We start from the raw sequence: 14,507 nt of genomic DNA, 5'->3' as shown, positions 1-14,507 counted from the left end.
GGAAAAATAGAGAAAGAAAGAGAGAGGAGATTGGGAGAGAAATATATATCTGCTACCGATATGACGGGTAGATGGTGCTTGATATCATTCAGTAAATCATCCGCAATATCAGCAGCCAAGCAGAGGCTAAGTTCAATAAGACCAGGAATGCATCATCGTGGTTTTATGGGATTTGTAAACAAGTAGCAGCACCTGTTGGTGCAGAAAGTGAATTAGGTGTGTAGAATGTGGGTTAGCTCCCCCGACGCCAATCAGAGGTTAGAGAACCACAGGGCTGGGTTCCCTTTAGTTCTAGAGACTGCAGAATCTTTTTCTCCTTTGCTCCCTCCATCTTTCTTTCTCTCTTTCCCCTCTCCCTTTCCCCTCTCCCTTCCCCCCCCCCCCCCCACCTTTCTCTCACCTGTCTCATCTATCCATATCTCTTGCCTTTCTCTTTCTGTTTGTGTGTCTCTCTCTTCAAGATTCTAATCTATCTCTGTTATCTTCCTATCTCTTTCTCTTTCTCTCTCTTTCTCTTTGAGTACCAGTATGTCTACCTGTCCCTGTTCCTTTATCTGTCCTGCTCTAGCTGTATCTATCTATCTATCTATTCTATCTATCTATCTATCTATCTCTATCTATCTATCCATCTATCTATATATCCATCTATCTATCTATCCATCTATCTATCTATCTATCTATCTATCTATCTATCTATCTATTTATCTATCAGAATAATCTATCAGTATAATCTATCTATCTATCTATCTATCTATCCATCTATCTATCTATCCATCTATCTATCTATCCATCTATCTATCTATCTATCTATCTATCTATCTATCTGTTCTATCTATCAGTATAATCTATCTAGTATAATCTATCTATCTATCTATCTATCCATGATCTGTCTATTTACCTATCAATTTACCTGTCTATCTATCCAGCTACCTGTCTATTTATCAATCTATATATCTGTGGCCGCTATAGACAGGTTAAAATCTACCGCGGGAAACAAAGTTTGTGGCGGCTGGCCGCGTTAGACAGGTGGCCGCTATACACAGGGTCTTTAACAGGGCTTTTCACTCGGGGGAGGGGGGGGGGATTTTTCAGTGGCCACTAGAGACAGGTGGCCGCTAAGGCAGGTTTGACTGTATTTATCCATCCATCTAATACATCTTCCCATCTATCAATCAGTCTGCCCACTTTTCTCCCTCTCCATCTCCATCTCTCTTTATTCTATCTGTCCTTAAATATACCCCTCACCTCACATTCTCATCTTGGGGTGGGTATGTGGTGGGCTTACATACATGAACATTGCCTGATGCAGGGTGCTACATAAGCACTTGCCCGATTGCCCGGGGCAAGTGAAAAATCAAATTCGGGCAAGTGTTTTTGAACAATAAGAACAAATGCTTGCTGGAATTGGACAAGCAAAAAGTTTTGAAGCCGCTTGTTTTTCACTTAATGCCCCCTCCCAACAAACCCACAAAGTTAGCTATACAAAGCCCAAAGATAATGGCTGTGTAGTGATGCAATGCACTTTACATTTTATTTCAGCAGCTTTCTAACACTGACATGCAGAAGCTCCAATGCAATGCAATGGCAACACTTGATTGGACAGAGTTTGTTACTACAATGTGTATAAGCATGCGATACAATGTGTGCTGTTTATTCCAATGATTGTGTTTTATTAGGCCCTTGACTATATCATTTTCTTATATTTTGGACTTTCTTTTCGGGCAAGTGAAAATACTCGGGCAAGTGTTTTGCAGCAAATTTGAAAATCTGCTTGCCCGATCGGGCAAGTGGTAAAATAAAGTTATGTAGCACCCTGCTGATGTATCATCTATATGACAGACTGTGGCTAGTAGCATCACAATTTAAGGGAAGTCCCTTGGAGTCCCACGCAGTGACTTCTACCCCATCAAGGTAGACCTGATTTTGGCGGCCAAGGTACCATATCGATAGATTACCTTGCATAAAAGGTGAAAAGATGGAAGAGGGAAAGAGAGAGAGAATAGGGGAGTGATTTGTGTTGGAGAGAAAAGACCTTTTGAAGTAAAGCATTGCCAAAAAAAATATATTTTGTATCAAAAAGCAGAGACTATAGGTTACGAGGTTTGCTTCTGCCACAGGAGTGACAAAATCATGTGAGACCACATTTGCTTTAGTCAACAAGAGCTAGAGGAAAAAAAGGAAAAGAAATCGCTTGAGGTCTAAAAGTTTGTGACTTGTGCCAGGAGGACCAAAGTTCAGTAAAAGGTCATGCATATCACTTAGTCCCAACAGATTGTCCTATCTTGAAAGAAAAAAAAAAGGTCCACACATTTGGCCATGTGCTCCCACATTTTATGTACTTTTTACAGATCTGCAATATGTATGATGCACAACAAATTAACCTATTTCCCCCTTCTCTTTGTAATAAAATTACCTGGTGATAATTGAAGTTATCGATCATGCTGTTGCCCCAAATTCTTCGATGTAAAGAAAATCACATTAAAAACAACATAATGTGTCAATGAAAAAAGTTTTGGTCCTGTCGTGTGTAATCAAGAATACAACGAGAAGAAAATAGAAAAATAAAATGAAGTCTCAAACAGTGACAAAACCATGAAAGTTTGGGTTGCACAGCATCCAGTGATAACAGACCTGTGGTAGTGAGTGAGGGGGAAGAGTGGTGAAGTGTGAACAGAGTGCTGAAATGTGCCAACTTGTTGACAGCGATGGAGGAAAGGTTTGCGATGTTGAGAGATGGAGCAGCGATGAATCGCTACATTTGACGATCGCAACTCCTGCGAAGACATCGTCCTCACTATCGAGACTCTACATAGAACATGATCATGATCTTGCCTTTGCTCTTTGAGCTGACTGGTGCCGAGGAGTACGTCTCCTTATCAATCACCACGGGGAACTTCGTGTCGAGCGATTTTGGATCGGATCATAGGTCCATCTGCTCAACACCATCTTCTTGACAGCTTTAGCTTTTAATTGGATTGACCCATTTCCAGCGCCCTCCGTGTTCCAGAGAGAAGAGAATGACATAGGAGTTGTGGCCATTTTTTTTTTTTTTTTTTTTTTACAAAGAGCTTGCAACTATGCTACCACATTGCAGAACCTGTATTTTGTTGGCACTTTTTTGAGTGCTAATTTATCACGCAGATGCTCTCTCTGCACCTTATCAACAGTCAGTGTGCTGGTGTGTGAATCACTGTGGTGAGGTTTCAAAGAGATGGTATAGGCTTGTTTGCCAAAAACTTGTGATTTTGTTTGTTTGTTTGTTTGTTTGTTTGTTTGTTTCTACTCCTGTATGCCTTGCTTTTCTCTCTCGCTCTTTTTTTCATGGTCATTACATCCTGAACTGCATACAAAACCCTTGAGCATTGCGTAAAATTAGATAACTTTGGAGGCAAGGAAATACTAACAGGATCTTTATTTAGGTGTGTATAACTATAAATAGATGGTGGTAGGGTATTGCATATGTATATGGAAGAAATTACCTGCATATTTTACATCTGTGATTATTTACATGTGATGGGTTGCCTACATGGTATTATACCCTCCCACGCATTTTCATGAGAAGAAATCTCAGTCATTCCAGATATGCAAGAGCCTGTGGGCATGTCCAGGTAAACTGGCTGGGCACAAAGCTGATTGGCTGACATGTGGTGGGCGTGTGCATCTCCACAGCAAGGTCCTGTTTTATGGTAGGTTTATTCAAGCAGGCATATAATACATGTATGTGTATCCTGAGGCAAACTTCTATCACCTGGTGTGTCTATTCCAGATCTGATGAATGACCATGTCAGCAGAAATATTGATTCCTGTGCAGTAAGAGAGGTCATATGACCTTTTTCTGTCCCATGGATGTACAGCATTGAAATCTTTTTTTCCCCCTTCTTTAGGGTGATGATTAAGAGCAGCACAAAGGGATTCAGTGGTATGGCATGCTGGGATAGCTGTCACATAGGTCAAAACATATGGCAAAGGTCATAATCTGGAATTGCTTGATTTTCTTTTTGGTAATAAATTGTAAGTATTTGGTAGACTTGAAATTCATATTTTTTGATTAATTAAAGAATTGCTTATAATGTCATTGACCTTAGGGGTCAGTCAAGGTCAAAAGTTAACATCCAACAATGTTTGATTCAACTGGAAGAGAATGCTATGATCTACATGTAGATGTGGAAGAAATGTACCCAGAGACTAAAATATTGAATTTATCAGGCTGTGAAGACATACTTCAAACAATTTCGCAATCTTCTCTGTATGAGACCTATGGAAAATGTAGACACTCAGAGACTACATATCCAGTGCGTGACGTCATCAGACAAGAGCCTTCCGGCGGACCGTTCAGCGGGGTTTTCCGAACGCTCCTAGGACCAATTTTTGAAAAGTGGAATGTGAAGTAGCAAAACATTTTTCTCTCTTGATATATGGCTAAATACCTTCATTATACATTGGAATTCCAATATTCCAAGTTTTATGGCTATCAAATTCCTGTGAATGTCTACTTTCAAAACGTTTGATCAGATTAAGTATGATGAGGTTGTGAAAACACAAAAATAGATCTCACCAGACACCTGTAATAACACATGCCGCCACAAGGTCAGAGATGAACTGATATCATGAAGCTTTTCACACAGCTTCATTAATTAGAAATGCAAACAAAGAAAAAGGCAGGTCAAAAGGTCAAAGTGGATGGTAAATTGGAAAGGTTTGCAAAACATCTTTTCTCTCTCATTTATTTTGCCGTTTTTCATGAGCAATTAGCAAACTTAGCTAGGCTGAAAGGATGGCGCCTGAATGATGCATGACTGCTCATTGTGGAAGCTTTTTTTTTTTTAGATGTTATAACTTTGGCCATTTGCATTAGAGACAGAAAAAAAAAACAAGTACAGTACTCTCCGCTTAACCGGGTACATTCCATGACATACTGTACCGTGCTGTGTGTCTGATGCATAGAGGTGTGTGGATTAGTATGTGGTATCTGCGTTAGGAATCAACTCACATGCTTTCTGGTTAATCAGTGCTCCACTTAATCGGGTAAGAAATGCTCTGCCAGATGCTACCCAATTAAGCGGAGACAACTGTACCAGGTATATGGGGGGGGGGGGGGGAGATAAAATACAGGATCTGAAGTTTTTCATGTCTGGATGAGTCAAGACTACCAGACATTTCTCAGAATGTAGAAACCACATCACGTGCGTGTCTCATACGTTGTACGTGTGCCCAATTAGCGGGATTCGGTCTGGTGAATGAGTTCTTTGCTGGGGCTTTTGTCATCTTTGTCATTGTTGTTACTGTTTTTTTTTTTCTTGCTTGATTTTCTTCTATGGTGGCCTACTGATGAGCTGCCGACATGTAGGTCATGTGTTTGAACTCTGAATGGCTGCCGCTTATTGGATGAGGCAAGTCTACTCTAATTAACCCAGCACTTTTGCTGATTGGTGCCAAGTTGATAGGGCAGTATGATGGCGCAATTTGGTTATCTCTGGACGAAATAACAGGGACCGGGTTCTTCGCCACCCATGTTCATGGTACGCTGCAAGAAAACAAGAGTATTTGTAAAGAGCCATGTGCAGCCCTGATATGAAGGATGACATGACTCAATGGAAAATTGTTTATGTAACCATGTAGAGAAACAAGTGTTTCAGATCATCATAACGTGGTATTGAGTTTAGACAAAGAGTGCTGTGGCTTATGAATGTCATCAGAATGGCATTGTTCGCAGAGTCTGTGTCCTCTAATTGACTATCTACGTGAAAAATGCTTGTTCTTGAATTTCAGCCTCACTTCCATACCCCAAAATAAAAAGAAAGAAAAGGATTTTTATAAATTATGTCCATAATAAGTCTTCTAAACAAGCTTCTTGGAGAGTACACATATTCCCAGACACTGCAAATCAGGAAAAATGTGATTGTATTCATTGTGTGTGTATGTTTTGTGAGTGTGTGTGTGTCGTTGTCTGTGTTGTGTTGGTGGTTTTCTTTTTCTGTGTGTGTGTGTGTGTGTGTGTGTGTGTGTGTGTGTGTGTACAGGTATGTTTTATTTTGTGCATACCAAATGAATGAGGAATTCTGTTGAAGAAAATATCACTGCAAAGTGATACTAAATGTACTTCTGCTGGCTTTGAAAATATGTATTGAAATAATGTCCAAGAAGTGTTTAGTCTTGAGTAGGATCGAGTGGAAGATGTTTCTTTTGATTTGATTTGATTACAATTTGATTCAATCTACTGCTTGGGCATGGTAGAATAAAATGCATCAATTCAAATACATGAATCATAGCTAAATATGTGTTGTGCATGTATCACATATAGTGAAGAAAAAAAACAACTGATAAAAAAGTACCATTCCAGCTGATAATCAAGGAGCAAAAACTCAACATTTGTGACCTCTGGTGTACTTATAGACAAAAGAGAAAAGACTGAAACAATAAAATTTCATGATGATATTATAGCCTTAAAAATTTGAATGCTTAATAAGGCTCGTAAATAAATACATTTAATGACCCATTCAAAACACTTGATCTTGCTATTTTAGCCACTAAAAATTTGAATGAATATATCATCACTAAGAATAGGTATGAGAATGATAAAATTTCAGGCTGCCACAACCTCCTCTGCCATCCATTTCTTCTGAAAATGGAAAAATGATATTGATCTGTCATTGATCTAGAGTACTAGACATTGAAAATTGTGATCCATTCTCAGAAAACAATAGAGTGAGATATCAGGAGTGAGACCCTGTTTACAGTGCGGGGCTGGGTTTGGCCGCGGCTCGGCCGAGCCCCGCAATTTTGTCCGTTTACACTGCTGGGCTCGGCCGCGCTTTTGATTCAAACCTTTCAATATTTTGTCGTAGTGACGCTCTACTTGTAAACAAATGCAATTTGGTATTGTCTGGTTTTCAGACCCTTTGCCAAATGAATTCCGTGGCGACAAAGTCGCCGTTCGGGCAAAGGCCTTTGCCGAAAGAAAGAATCCTTTGCAGGACAAAACCACCTTAAACTATACTGGTTTTCGCCGTTGAGGGGGTTAATATCCTGAATAGCGAAAGATACAGGCAGAGGGTTTGGAAGCCAGACTAAAATTGGCTGCGCAATAGGCCACGCATTTGACCCAGTTCGCGTTTACACCAAGAAAAGGCCGGGCTCGGCCATGGCCGAGCCGCGGCCGAGACCACCTCCAGAGCGAGGCCAAATGCGAGGCCAATTTTGGCCTCACATTTGGCCTTTTGCGCGTTTACACTAATGCGGGGCTGGGCACGGCCGCGGCCGAGCCTCGCACTGTAAACGGGGTCTAAGTGTTGATATGAATTTTTGTATTGCAAAAGAATTCTCATTCAATGAAAATGTTCTCTGCAATATGAATGTTTGAATCACTGAAATTCCCTGAGTCTAATTCCTTTGCATAAACAGTGAGAAAAACTCAGCTTATTAGTGATGCTAATGCCATCAAATGTCAATGATTTCTAAATCCAGATGTCAGGTTTGTTATATAACATGTTTATAAACCATTGCTTTTGAGACACCTTGCAATTTGCTTCCTTCTCCATTCTTTTAATCTGATACCAAAATGCCATCTTCTTGATAGGTGAAAAGTTTGTGGAAGGTTGGAATTCATCCCTTGTCTTTGAACATTCATTCGCTGTAGATGTATTTTACTCTTGATACCATTACGTTAATGATCACCATATATGTGTGAATTAGGTGGAAGAATGGAGAGAGGTTCCAGCCTGTGGTATCTACAGCGTAGATTTGGCAGCTTTCTCGCTGTGTCATTCTCTGGACGTGAGATGGTATCCATGGCAACGAAAGATTTCACTCCCATCATCCACCCCAGAGCGAGCCTCACCCTCGTCGCCCCCCTCCGGTGATGTTTGTAGTCAAGTCTCGACGTCGTCGAGGGATGACAACCTGTGCCCCCAGTTCAGTGACCTTTGCCGATGCAGTGTCGGACAGTGTGCCCTGTGCAGCCCCGTGGCTCCCCTCAACATGGGCATTCCCGACCCAGACGCAATGTCTGCTATGCGGGAAGGCAGAGGAGCAGTCGGAGAGGAGGGTGATGGGACCTCGCGCCAAGCCACCCACGACGTGGCGGAGGCGGCCAGGCAGCTCTTGGAGGTGCTGGAGGATGCAGTCAGGGTGAGGGTGATGGGGGTCCCTTGCCGAACGTCTTTCTTCCCAGATCTAAGCAGGATGGAGAGGACTTCCCGTAGGGAACACTCCACCAAGAGGGCAGTGTACAGTGTGAGTGACGTGAATGCACAATTGCCCGCACTTCCTGGAGGCTGTGGTGGTCGCTTATGTAACATTGATGGCAGACAAGTCGGATCACGCGGAGGGGAGTACGCTGGCATTCAGAGCCGTTTGCGGGGAGCCGACTCGGAATGTGTTATTTATGGATGCATGCGAGATGAAAAGCATTCTTGTGCTGACCCAGAATCCGGGACCGCATATTCTGGAGAGCATGATGATGGTCGTTGCCATGGTGACGGACTATGTGGTATTTCAGCATCAATGAGTGAGGCCCAAGGCACACCGAGTCCACTGCACCCTCATGCGCTTCATAGTGAGGATATTGACGGAGCTACTCAGGAAGAGGGACAGTCAGTGTGCGGGGAGAAGGGCCAACCTGTCTGCTGCCCTCATTGTCCAGTCCCGGAAGCGCAGAGCAGAGTGGGCATTCTCTTCTCTGGTGGCCTGGACTCGATAGTGCTAGCAGCTCTTGCTGACAGGTAAAATGAGCATCTTCATCCCATTCATGTGTGTATTCATAATATATGTGGAAGTTAGATTTGGGAATGTGTTTACACATGTACTAACAAAACCAAGCAAGCAAACAAGCACTACCAATTATCAACACATAAACTACCGGTAACATTACCTTGAACAGAATAAAGTACAAGGAAAATTATACCCCCTACTGCCCTCAAAGAAAAACCTGCCAAAATTTGCATCAACTGAAATCAGTGATATGCCAGCAACGTGTCAGGAGAATTTGAAGAGAAATGAGATAGCATTTAAGAATCGTGTGAGTGTTAGAATGAAAGTTAAGTCATCATCCCCATGCATAGAATGGTGTGGTGCTGTCCAGCTCCATGTCTATTGAATGAGCTGTCATAATTTTGATATAAAGTCCTGTCTATGTACATCTGTTGTTCCTATGTGAGTAATGAATAACAAATGAGAATAATTGCCAGATGCCTGTGTACAATTAATCTTTAAAGGACAAGTTCACCTTCATATACATGTGGATTGAGTGAAGGCAACAATATTAGTAGAACACATCAGTGAAAGTTTGGGGAAAATCCGACAATCCATTAAAAAGTTATGAATTTTTAAATATCTGTGCAATCACTGCTGGAGGAGAAGACTACTACAGTGTATGATGTCGCGTGCGTACAACGATATAAGGAAAATAAAAAGAGAATTTCACAAAACTTGACTTTTTGAATAAAGTGCACATTTCTTCGACTTGCTACTGACTTAATGTTAGAGGTAATATTATTCCCCCTGACTTCTGAAAGAGAGAAGTCGAGTGTTCTTTTTTTATGTGAGAAAAGTGAGAATATCTTGAATTTTCATTATACTTTCTTTATATACAGTTGTAGTTGTACTCATATGACATCACAAGCTATAGTAGTCTTCTCATCCAGCCGTGACTGAGCAGAAACGTCAAAAATTCGTAACTTATGAACAGATTGTCCGATTTTCCTCAAACTCTCATTGATGTGTTCTACTAATATTGCTGCATTCACTCGACCCACATGTCTATGACGGTGAACTTGTCCTTTAAAAACAAGACTTGTTGTATGATGTCACTGCCTGTCTCTATCCCAGATGCAGGAGATCCCCAGGGGGCTCCCTATCCCTCAAATTGATCCATTCCATATTATGGGAAGCTGGCATACCAAGTTTCCATAGGGTCAACTCATAGAGGAGAACCTGGTATACATGTACCTGGTTCCCAATATATACTCAAGAGTGTCTGTATTTGTGGCCTGAATTCATGTTTATTTGTATTAAACTGAGTAGAAAAATGACTTTTATCCAAAGATTATAGTTTATAAAATGCTATCCAATCTCTTTCTGTCTCAGAATTAAGTGTATTTTTGCATACACTGTAATTTACTTTTTCCAACAGAGTACATTGTGCTTGTTTTGCTGCAATGCTCATATGAAGACATGCACATAGCCATTGAGCCTGACCTCACTAGATTGTGACTTTTGCAGACGCCATGCACATGCCCTCATAGCATAGCAAAAGAATATGCGAGCCCAGGACATGTTTTATCAATATCTCATGTCCAATCGATATTTTGCATTGTTTGATGGCACATACAGTTTACCATGGAAAGGGAATCATGTACTGCTTGACTGCTTTCACAAAGACGGATTACCAACCTTTCCATTCTTTGTCAATGGGCAAAAAGAATCTTGTTTGGGGGCATTAAAGGATCTTCAAGAAGTGGTGGGTGGAACAGGTTAAGGAATCCTTAAAAATCTTCTGTAGAACCAGCTAAGTAATAGAGATACACGTAAGGAAATGTTAAGCATAGGTACATTTGGTGATTGTGGTTTTAAGCTTGCTCATGGTGGATCTGGGGGTGCCCCCCTTTTGGTCTTGTGGGCAGGACGATCAAATTTGGGGCCAACTTTCACATTTTCATCTTCTTCTTGAAAACACATACCTGTAGTCAAATTGGTCACCAAATTTGTCACATATTATCACCAGGGTGATATATTGTTCAAATGGACACCTTGTCCCCCTGGGTGTCCCCAGGGAACCCCAGGGCCCCCAAATTGGAGAAGCATTAAAAAAAAAAATCTTCCTCTATATAACCATGGACCTATTCCATGATATAACCAGAAATGCTCAGAGTACACCAGTGAGTCTACTTTTTAAGCTTCAATTATGGCAGATCCAGGGGTGGCCCCCTGGGGCCAGACTAAATTTGGGACCAGTTTCACATCTTTCTGAATCTCTTCTTTTTGAAAATGAATGGTCAAATTTTCTACAAACTTAGTAGGTACCATTGCCATTGTAATACAGCAATTGTAGAATAAATGGATACCATACCCCCATAGAGGCCCCTGAAGTCCCACCCCCCCCCCCAAGTTTGCTACAATGTATGATCTTCTTGGGTAATAATCTGCAAGAATGCATGGACATTTGCCAACAGTGTTTGACTTTACTACGGATATTGTGTGGCATAAATGTGACCCTGCACCTCAAAACAAACAAAAAGTCGCCAGACATGAATTTCTAGTTAAGACCATATTCTGAAAGAGCAGACTTTAAGCTTTAAAATGATGTATAACTCAAATCAAATGGACTCTCCTAACCTATCTAAATATTGGAAAGAAAGCACAAACTCAGGAAAAGTGTGAACTGAGAAAAGAGGCTCTGAAGTACAGTGTCGATTCAAGCGCTTAATCTTTACCAAACCGTGCTGGCTGTGCGATGAATGGGACAAATAACAGGAAGTAAACCACCAGAGTAACAACAATGAAGGGATTATCAGATTAAATTGAAATTAAGCATGCCTCATTAACACATTCTATCCATAATTAATGCCAACTTTCAAAGCAGTAGCACTATCCTTTCAAAAGTTATTAGAGTTGAAAGTGAAGAAATGAAAAAGGGATTCTAAAGACACACCTAATCACACTATTCTACCAAAAATGTTCGAGATAAACTGCTAAAAAATCACACTTTCCTGCCCGTTTTATGATACCAAATTTTAGCATATTGTAAAAGAAGACCCGCTCTTTCAGAAAATATGAAAAAGTCAAGTTCGGCTAGGTTGACCCATTTCACTTATTTTCAGTCCTCACGCAAAATCAGTGTGTGCGACTTTATGTTCGTTTTGAGGTGCACGGTCACAAATGTTCAGTTTTTCTTGGGGTGTTGTATCAAAATACCGATATTAGTCATCTACTCTGGTAGGTTTGTGCCTGCGGACCATCCCATCGATCTGTTCAATGTTGCATTCGAGCAGAGGAAAAATGTGGCCCCAAGGAGAAAAGGAAAAAGACAGCAATGTACCTCTGGGCAGGCCAAAAGGTGAGGCAATTTTGGTTTGTTTGTTTGTTTGTTTGTTTATATGTATGTATGTATGTATGTTTGTTTGTTTGTTTGTTTGTTTGTTTGTTTGTTTGTTTGTTTGTTTGTTTGTTTGTTTGTTTGTTTGTTTGTTTGTTTGTTTGTTTGTTTGTTTGTTTGTTTGTTTGTTTGTTTGTTTGTTTGTTTGTTTGTTTGTTTGTTTGTTTGTTTGTTTGTTTGTTTGTTTGTTTGTTTGTTTGTTTGTTTGTTTGTTTGTTTGTTTGCTTGCTTGTTTGTTTGATTGGTTGGTCCCGTTGGTTGGTTGGTTGTTATAATCATTGTTGGTCAGGTGAAAAAGCAGCAACATAGCAGAAGCTGGAAACCTTTTTCATGGTCTTTGAGGGGGGGGGGGGGTGTTCTCACTTTGAGAAGAACCTAGATTCATAAGTTCATTTCTGAAAGTTAGGTTATAGAGTGTTCGGACATTAAAATGAGTCTGCCCGTACAACAGCAACATATGTCACAACCTGCTTGCCCTGCCAATCAAATGCAAAATCCTTGATATGCAAGAGTAGGTACATATTATGTACACAGAAGTGAATACAAGGTCAAGCTAGGCTTCACCTCAATTTTGATTTTAGAGGTCAAACTATTCTGCCGCAATCCCCAGACTCGGTAAAATTCAACTTGAAAATCAGTCCAGGCTGCGATTGCTCAAGGGTATCTTGAGAAGCGTGTTTGGGATGCAAGGAAACGATTCGGGTGCACTGTTGCAGTGTCAGGCTGACAAAAATCACTCCATTTAATAATAGTATGAAACTTGTTTCTGTACATGTTTACAAACAAGTTCCTTCTTAAAGTCTGAAACCTCTCTCAGTCACAACCTTTTTGCTTTTTCTCCAGTCAGCAGGACGTGCATGCCATGTTCCTCTTCCTTATCTTAAAGCTAGTGTTACAAAGTCCGCCCAGCTTCCGCACAATTCCTACTGTAAACTTGTGGCAGCACACATCAGAAAACAGTGTGCTGTGCCAAAAAAATTCCAAATTTCAAAGGACTGAATCTACATGGGACATTTACAAATCTTGGGAGGCCTGGGGATGTAATGAGGAATACACATGTTTTCTGCCTTTGCTCTATTTCTGTAGAATGCTTGAGGCATTTACCAGTCCCTTCAGTGTTGGAACATTCCGGCTTGTATGTTGTTTTTTGGGGAGTGTGTGTGTGTGTGTGTGTGTGTGTGTGTGTGTGTGCTTGTGGCAGTGTGCCAATGAACCCAATAATGTGTAATGTATGAGAGAAAGAGAGAGAGAGAGAGAGGGAGAGAGAATGGTGAGTTGAGCCTTAAAGTTGCACACCCCATGTGAAAGTCTCCTCACTGCTTGACAAATGAGGGCTGCTTGATGCAAAAAGAGAAAATGGAGTCATACATTTTTTTTTTAAAGATTTCAAATTCTATTACTATTATCCATATGAAATGGACTAGTTGCACCTCCTTCATTTCAAATTGTATGTTGATGCACTTTGAGGGGATTTCAGTGTAATCCATTCTTTTTCCAGTCTTACAATTAACATTTCTCGAATCTTTTATTTAAAGGGATAGTACAGTTTTGGTGGAGATGAGAATTGGGTTTTTAAGTTTTTGCGAGATACCAAGAAAACACTTATGATATAGTACAGAACATACCATTTTAAGAGGAATTCAAAGCTTACACTTGTATTTGACGAAGATCGGGTTTGGAATGACTGAAACATCAAAAAACGAAGTAAAGCAAAGCGATCATAATAAAGTGTGGGTCCCACACTTTATTAGAATCACTTTTTTTTATATCTCAGCCATTTCAAAACCAATTTTCATCAAATAAACATTGAATTCCTCATAGAATTACATGCTCTTTCACATTTTATAAGAGGTTTCTCATTATCTCACCATAAAATTTTAGAAACCTGAAATTAAGTCTCAACCATAACTGTACTAGCCCTTTAAATATACTGTATACGCCATATATATTTAGCAAGTCTAAAATTTTGCAAATTGGGACTTGCGGACGATTTCGCGAGGGGTTAAATTCGCGATCGTGGAGTACTGTACTGAATGGAGAAATGTATACGTGTGCGTCACATTCATATAGGGATCAGAGTCATTTATTTTCGCGTGTCTTTAATTTTGCAAATAGCACCCGACTCGCGAAATATTCGGCGTGTACAGTATGAGGGATCGATGATGTCATACAGGAAGGACATTCAAGAATATTTGTGTCAATTCACATGAAATCAGTATGATCTCCAGTCGAAACCAACTTGTTTTACTCTCATTGGTACCTTTTTTACCTTTGAGCATTGAAAAAAAATTTCATTGAGTCCTCTCAATAAAGCCAGTTTGGAGTTCCACTTCTTACACATTTGAGGAGCAGAAAAAGGTCACTAGTATCAACAGGCATATTAGTTCTTAAATTTACTTAAGTAAGCATCTGCGAC

At 40.4% G+C, this 14,507-nt stretch overlaps 1 protein-coding gene across 1 annotated transcript in view; it reads left to right on the top strand.

Annotated features, from left to right (window-relative positions):
* LOC139743205 (asparagine synthetase domain-containing protein 1-like) overlaps positions 1-14,507 on the top strand; it is a 61,584-nt gene that overhangs the window by 21,026 nt on the left and 26,051 nt on the right. The window contains exons 6-7 of the mRNA XM_071653704.1: positions 7,693-8,720; positions 11,936-12,042. Coding sequence (XP_071509805.1) covers positions 7,693-8,720; positions 11,936-12,042 — 1,135 coding nt within the window. The remainder of the gene's footprint in view (positions 1-7,692; positions 8,721-11,935; positions 12,043-14,507) is intronic.

Source organism: Diadema antillarum, unplaced genomic scaffold (genome assembly GCF_040938485.1).
Source record: "Diadema antillarum isolate AM-2024a unplaced genomic scaffold, OU_Dant_1.0 seq00001058_RagTag, whole genome shotgun sequence".
In the NCBI taxonomy this organism is placed as follows: domain Eukaryota; kingdom Metazoa; phylum Echinodermata; class Echinoidea; order Diadematoida; family Diadematidae; genus Diadema; species Diadema antillarum.
The sequence above is the reverse complement of the archived record's forward strand: the minus strand, read 5'-3'. Positions and strand labels throughout refer to the sequence as shown.